The sequence below is a fragment of the Protobothrops mucrosquamatus genome, unplaced genomic scaffold (assembly GCF_001527695.2).
Source record: "Protobothrops mucrosquamatus isolate PMUCROS unplaced genomic scaffold, P.Mucros_1.0 scaffold_252, whole genome shotgun sequence".
Lineage (NCBI taxonomy): Eukaryota > Metazoa > Chordata > Lepidosauria > Squamata > Viperidae > Protobothrops > Protobothrops mucrosquamatus.
In genome coordinates, this window is record NW_015386328.1 from 628079 (window position 1) to 635996 (window position 7918).

A 7918-nucleotide genomic window follows, 5' to 3' on the forward strand; every position below is an offset into this window, starting at 1 on the left:
GACGGAAGCCCATCGAAGACCTCCGGAAGCTCCATAGGTTCAACGGAGGGGATGGCAGTATGGATGAAAACCCCCTTGGGGCTAATGGGTATGGTAATGACTGCGAGGGGGAGAGGGGGGGATTAATGGGCAAGTAAGTGGGATGTCAGTAGAGGATGAATGCTTGAAGGGAACGATGGAGGGAGGCGAATGGGGGATCCCGCGCGGGCAGGAAAGACAGCTTAACCAACACGCCCTATTGGGATCAGGTGCAGAAAGGAGGCCCCGGGAAGTAGGAGGGCATCCCCGCATGAAAGATGAGAGCGATGGGAGAGTGGAGGGGCGGAACAGCCAGGACGGTGGCATAGAGAGAGGTGATCCGCCAGATACGAAGATAGGAGAAAGGGGGGGAAAGAATGACTGTGGTTGGATTAGACCCTGTAAAAATGATGAGGTTGAGAGAAAGGGTGTGGAAGATGAAGTGGAGGGGAGATGTAAGAAAGAACCCCGGTCAGCTCGTGATAGAGATACTCAAGAGCCGTGTAATGACAAACGGAAAACGAAGGTAAAAGGGTTACGTGCGGGTAAAACAAGGATACTCACAGCGCAGGAGCGCACATACCGGGGCCCGATCACGCGGTCCCGTAGCCGGATGCAGACATTTGGAAGCAGCATATAAACCCTCCCTAAAACCGCCTTGTCAACCCTGATGATGTCGGGAGAGCCCGACGAAAGCTTGGTTGCCTTTATTTTTAAACAGTGTTTTAATTGCTTTTAAACTTTTAACTGCTTTTAAACATTTTAAACTTCTCTTGGTGAGCGTGATTATTTTGGTACAATATGGACTTACCCAAGAGTCGGATTTTTAACTCTATTACTAGCCATATATACTGTATGTATATATATATATATATATATATATATATATATGATAATATTGATGGCACTGAAGGAGGGGACTTAGGACGGATGCTCATAGTTACAGCTGTCACAACAGTTGTGATTGCAATTTGGGTATTTGGCAACTGCTTGCAATTATGACATTGCAGCATCTCACACGTAATCACCATTTGCAACCTTCACTGCTGACTTCTGATAAGTAAAATCAATGGGGAAACTGGCTGGAGGATGCAAATGGTGATCATGTGACTATGAGATGCTTCAGTTGTGCGAGATACGCCTGATGCATCTGTCTACCTTAAGTCAGCACGGTCACATGATATTGCATTTTACCACCACATTGCACAGCAATACTGTTGGTCCCAATTACCATTATTAAGTGAGGACTACCTGTATTTTGATTTCATTGACTGCTATTAAATTAATAGTAATAGTAAACTAAATTATAATTTAAATAATTATGATTTTATTATTAAATTATTATAATTAATAGTAAATTAAATTAGGCCACACTAGATCCATATTTACTTGCAAGATCAACTTAAAGTGTTACTTCTAAACTTTAAAGCCTTAATGGGCTTAGTACTACATTGCTTCATAGCAGTCTATTTGAGGATTAAACCTGATGACAAAGAGAACTCTGAGCAATTTGGCAAATGAGATAGTTAAGTTGAGAGATCACTGAAGAATCATACTGGTAAGTGCTTTCATAGAAACCATTGCCATTTTATTCTAGTAGGCTTTTCATTTGCAATGCCTTTGCTTTTGACAGTTCTAATTTTTAAGATCTTTTACATTTTTCTCCCTTTTTGGTTTTGTGTTCAGCTAAATGACGGTCCATCTTTGATTGATCTTGAAAAGCTAAGCAAGAGATTACTTCATTAGTAGGAGAAAGACTAAAATACAGCATCTCAGCTGTTGTTGGCTAGATAGGGAAGTTTTAAAAAGAATCTTGAAAGAAAGTAATTACAAGTGATTTGTATTGTTTCAAGAAAACCATACAGATGTGTCTTTGAAATCTGAACTTGCCTGTTTTACTTCTTTTGCTTTTTGTTTCATATGTATTATGTTACTATTGTTAAGATCTGATTTATGTGGTAGTGTGGTGATTGTGGCTTATTCTTTTATCGGTACACTTACAGAAATATAAATTGTAGGAGATATATTTTATTTAAATTCTATATTTGATCTGAAAATCAGATTGTTTTGATACAGGTATTTTGAGTAGTGCCTCCAAAAGTAGAATAATAATTTGTCCTTTAAATTTTCTTTAGATGTTCTTTGAAGATCACATTGATGATGCCAAGTACTGTGGTCATTTGTATGGTCTTGGTTCTGGTTCATCTTATGTACAGAATGGAACAGGAAATGCATATGAAGAAGAAGCCAACAAACAATCATGACATGAAATGAGAAGGCACTTTTTCTAAGCTCAATATGGTTTTATCTCTGGTTGAATTCCTTGGACAATAAGGCATTCTTTTCCTCTTTATCAGCACACTTTTCTCTTGCCTTTGTATGTACTAAACCTGACTGTTCCTGTTCCAATCCTTTGACTTGATATATAGGCATTTCTGGATTAAATGTGGCCATGTACCTTGCCCATCTGTACATAAGCACATGTAGGAACAGTGTGGTAGATGGAAGAGGAAAGCTAAAATGATAATGACATTTCTAGTAAACTTTAATTGGCCTTTGTATTGGTTTATTATCCCTGCCCTTTCCCCTCAAACCTGGGCAAGCGTTGATTGTAATCAATTTCCCCCATGGATGTTAATCCCTTCCAATGTACAGGGATTTTAGTTATTCATAATTGTGGACCATCACATTTGCACTTTAGAAGAGTGACTCTGAGTCAGATCCTCTGTTTTATCTGAAGTTCTGAATATTCTTCCCTGACTTGGGAAAAGGGTTCATCTGCCAGTATGCTTGCTTCTTCCAGGTCTCAAATACATTGAACAAAGCCACACTCATTGCCTAATCTCTCTTCAAATTTACAGGTATCTTAGCAGCTACTGTTACATATAAAATTGGTGTTTCGTCTTCCAAATATTCCCGCCAGCTCTCTGATGGAAGCAACTAGGTGGAATCTTGAGGAATCTCTCAAGAATGCTTTCTTGAATTGAGAGTCTCTTTCATGGGGCCTAAATTTGCTGAGCAGTTTTTATGAGGTGTGATTAAGAGAACTTTCTTGTATATTCTCCTATGTTTAAAGCAAGCATTATAGCAGCCTTCTCCTCTAGGTTGCAACCTCCAGGTTTATTGGACTATAACTTCAAAAATGTGTGAAATATATAGAAGTTCACAGCCAAATATTTAAAGGGCACCGACTTGGGGCAGAATGGGGTGCTGCTTTGCAGCCTTACGGAAAGTATGTGTGTCCTTTTTTTGCTTTTGTGTCTGAAAGGAATAATTGAAAGATGGAATGCTGCAGTTAAAATAACAATCGAAAATTGTAGATCCGTTTCCTTATTCCCGTTCCAACAAGTTATGGCCTAAAATACTTTTCTATTTTAAAATATTAATTTATTGTCTACATAAATGGATGAACACAATATAAGTAAAAGATCCAAAGATAAATAGGAAGATATGTCTTTTTTGGGAGCTGCAACACAAGACATTTGTTGTAAAACAACAAATTTATTTGTACCTAATAAAGTTACCTAAGGCTTGTAAGGCTAGTTTATTTTTTGAGTCTATCTTAGCAGTATATTTTATAGGTGTTTTACTAAAGAACCACAAAGTACTTTCCTGACCATGCAGAGCAGGCTCATAAAAAGCAATTGTGAAGGAAGACTTTTATTAGTATGGAATAGCTAAATCTTATCCTGAAATGATGGAGTGCTGGTGGCAGCATTTGGCATGTCATCTACACTAAAAATCAATGGGAGTAAATCTTAATGTACAGCAAATTGATATATCTACCATGTACTTTAATACGTTTTCGTTTATCCTCATAAAGTTACAATAATGTAACTGGGTGGTCCTTTTTCTTTTTAGGAAAAATTACAAAGACATTTGCATAAGAGGGTATTTGTTTTTAAAGCTTTTATGAATAAAGGCTGCAGTAACGTTTTCTTACATACTTAAGAGACTTGTGGTTTTGATTTGAAAACCGACATGTCTACCTGTCTAGCCTCTTACATCTTTGTCATCTTAATTCAGTGTGGCCTTTTAGTCATACATTGGCTGCTCAAAGTATCATCACTATAGTCACTTTAGAGTGCTCAAAATGTGGTTGAATATATCAAGAGCAAACCTTTGATTTCCATGCTTAAGAACTGGCTATAATATGTTTGCTGCTCATCAGTGAAGTGGGAAGGACCTGAAGGTCCAGTATTAGTTCAGTTAAATGCTGTGCTCAGGTGTAATTTCTCATTCATAGCAATAACCTGCCTTACTAAGAAGCTTACTTGAATTTATGCAGTCCAGCAAGTGAGAAGGTTTCTACTTAACATGCCATCAGAGATTTTTGAAGATTAAACATTGTTGTTCATGTACCTTGTTGGCAGCTACAGCCCTTAATATTTGCTGCTTGTGATTTGCTAAGTGGACAAAAAACTCGACTATGTTGTAAACATAGCAGTTCGGTAGTTAGTGTTCCAGCTAATGGGAGCTTTGTATATTTACGTTCGAGTAGTGACTGGACTATTTTATACCAGGTTGAAAGTAGATTGTGCCTTGATGAAGTACTAATCATAAATGCCTGTTCATCACACTGTTGGAAAAAACTCACTGAATTCTATAGAAAACAATATCTGAACTATATTATATTGGACTTATTTCATCATGAGGTAAATTATAGAGGATTTTTTTCACCGAGCATACCTTTTATGATGTTGGCAATGGAATTATTTACTGATAATGTTTTGTACGAAAGCAAGGAGAAAATGAAATAAACTCACAATTCATACAATGGAACTTAGCTGCAAATATTTCACAAGGCTGTTGAATTGAATATATGAGAAGCAAGCTGTCTCACAGGGCATCCTTCAGTTGTCATCCCTTTCAGGAACTGTAATGGGTTAAAAAAAATGCTACTTAGTGGCCCTTGTAGAGGGCTGAGACTTTTGTTTATGCATTGTGAGACTGTCATACCTCCATTCATTATGGGCCACAATGGGACTCTTTTAGATTAAAGGGGATATTTTAAAAATGTTAACAGACAGATCAGAAAATCAGCATGTTGGCTGATTGCGGTTGAATCCCACTCTCTTTGTGTCAATCTTATTGTTCCTTCATAATCTGAAACAGTACAATCTAGACATATATTGTTTGCATAATGGTCATAATGTGGTTTACTACTTAGCATGAATTTATAAGATTGCAACTTCTGGTTCTTGCAAAACTGCCACTCTTTTCAAAATGCTGGTCCCAGGCCATTTGGGCCAATTTTGGCCATGAGTTGTGTAAACCTTTCCTCTGGAAGCTCTGTAATATGGTATGTCATGGCACCAACTTTTATTTCCAGTTATGTTACATTGAGACTTACTCTGGTATGAGCCATAGTCTTTGTGTTCTGGAATATATATTAAGCTCCCTCACTCTACTTGAATACTTTTTGCTCTGGGATTAAAGTGGGATAGATTCTGCATTGGTTCTTTTAAGTTTCATGTGCTGAGAAAATCTGCAGATGTTTCACTCACTGTATATAGCCTCTAAGCCAGCTGACATTACATACGTCAACAAAACCAATGCTTTGTTGCTCATGCACTTTTTAAATCTTGCATTTAAACCATGACTGGTTTGTTTGAAAGAGTTTAATTTTTCCCCCCAAAAGTTAACATAATACAAAACTACACAATATATGTATTTGCTGAATGCAAAAAGCAAAAGAGAAGCACTTCTACATTTTGTAAGACCTGCACCTTTATGTACAATCTGGCATTTATGTACAATTTGGCATCTGGCATTAGGCCAATACTTGAGAAAGTTTTCAATATGGGACTGTTAAAAGTTATTTGGCTTTGAAAATCTTGCCGTTATTAAACAAAATAGGAAATCATACACAAACATAAAAACCATGAAGTGCATAAATAACAGAACAGTTAAATCTATGTCTTTGAACAGCGATTCCATATAGATGAAGTTGGTCTAATCAGAGTACATGGAGGATTTTAAAACGCTAAAATTTGCAGCAATGATTACAGTAATTATCTCCACATACAGTAGCTGTTACATAATTGAACTTTATTTGATAGTCATGTAAAACAATGCACTATAATAATATAGTAATAAGGTCACTAAAGTTAACTTGGTGTGCAGCAAATGTACATTTTTTTTGTTTTCATCAAGTTTCTGCACTGGATTTTATGTTTAGGATGCACAAAATTGAACTTTTTAGGTATCCAAAAGAATTAAGGTGATGCAATCGAGTTTCTCATACTCTTCTATTTCAAGGCTAATCTGATGTTTATGACACTGCCCTTTTTATTCTTCAAGGTTGTCTTCATATAGCACTACATTAAGCACAGTACTAATAAAAAGTATTTAATCCCCTTCAGATTTTGAAGATAGGTTTCACTCTTTATTCCTTTCTGCATTATATCTTTTTTGTGCACATTTTTTGAGAGCCATGATAATTACTGTTTCTGGATTTTTACAACAAAACAATAGTCTTGACAGTCAACAAGCATGAGAACTGGGGTGTACAAATTTATCCCACCATGAAAGGTTCCATCCACAGAGTGTTCCAGAAATTATTTGATTTGGAAAAGAGTATTCAATCTTGAATGAAACAGGCTGATTCCGTTTAAAGAAGTTGGGTTCTGTTTTGCAAACTCAAGGTGGAATTCTACTTGCATTACTTTAAGCAATATATGAATTTTTAAAAACTATGACTTCAAAACCTTTTATGTAAAACTGGAATATTCCATGTTGTTTCCATGTAATTGAATGGACAGTACACTCAACTGTGTTCTGTTCTTTTGTTTTTTAAATGGTAGAGCATGTCTGATAATTATGCAGAAAGACAAACTGAAGAATGTTGCTGTTATAACATGATTACTAAATCATGACACCCATAGGAATATAGATTTTCCTCAAAAATAAAATTTACTCAAGTATTCTGAACTGTTGTGGATAAAGTCTCTATCATTTACAGGTGAGATAATATTATGGTCATGAAGTCTTTGCAAAGATTTCTCATGTTCCAATGACCAAAGAAAAAGTCCCTTAGAAAGTAACTCGTTGGGCTAGTGGATAGATTTCTAATGCCCATAATTTACTTTCAAACAAGTTCCCATTTAGATAATTGAAACATTATTTGGGAACGATAATTCAATTTTTCCTGAAAATAGGAGAAAATTAAGATTTTAAGGAATTATGCAATATATATTGCTATGCTTATGTACATGTTCCAATGGACATATTACAGCTGGAGCTGAATTGCCTATCAGATGTATGCAATGTACTGTATTTATATTTTTATATATGATTTGCAACACAGCTTTTATTGTTCAGTCTTTATATGAGAAAGTACTAGATGATATCTATAACTGATCTTGTATAGACAGGTGTGGATTGTAGGAATAGCAGTTTGCATTTTTAGAGATGACAGATTTTTTCCAACTTTCGTTGGCCACTAACAACAACCCATTTCACAAAGGCAATTGCTTAGTTTTGCCTGTGCATTTAACTAAAGTCTACATTTATGAATTTTAATTCATTTGTATGCCAAATGAAATCAGCCAAAATTATGATTAAACATTATTTTCAGGCAATATTACTGTCATCTAGCAACAGTTTGCTGTGGGAATTTCATATTAGCTATGGTTTCACCAAAACATACTGTTGATCATTAACACGATTCAGAGTTTGAATACTGATATGAAAGGTGCAAGAAGAGTTAAGGAAGATGCAATTGCAACATAATTATTTGTTCAGGTAGTCCTTGACTTAGGAATGTAATGGAAGTAAAGTTGTGAAAGCTGTAAAATGGGTCAATCATTTATCAACCCAATTTTACAACCCTTTTTGTGGCAGTCATTAAGTGAACACAGTGCTTGTAGAGCAAATACCACAGTTGTTAAGTGAGCCA

At 36.0% G+C, this 7918-nt stretch overlaps 1 protein-coding gene across 1 annotated transcript in view; it reads left to right on the forward strand.

The window, feature by feature from the left end:
- Positions 1–3962, forward strand: part of CNOT7 (CCR4-NOT transcription complex subunit 7) — a 24991-nt gene extending 21029 nt beyond the window's left edge. The window contains exon 7 of the mRNA XM_015830965.1: positions 2154–3962. Coding sequence (XP_015686451.1) covers positions 2154–2282 — 129 coding nt within the window. The 3' untranslated portion in view covers positions 2283–3962. The remainder of the gene's footprint in view (positions 1–2153) is intronic.
- Positions 3963–7918: the final 3956 nt, after the last annotated feature.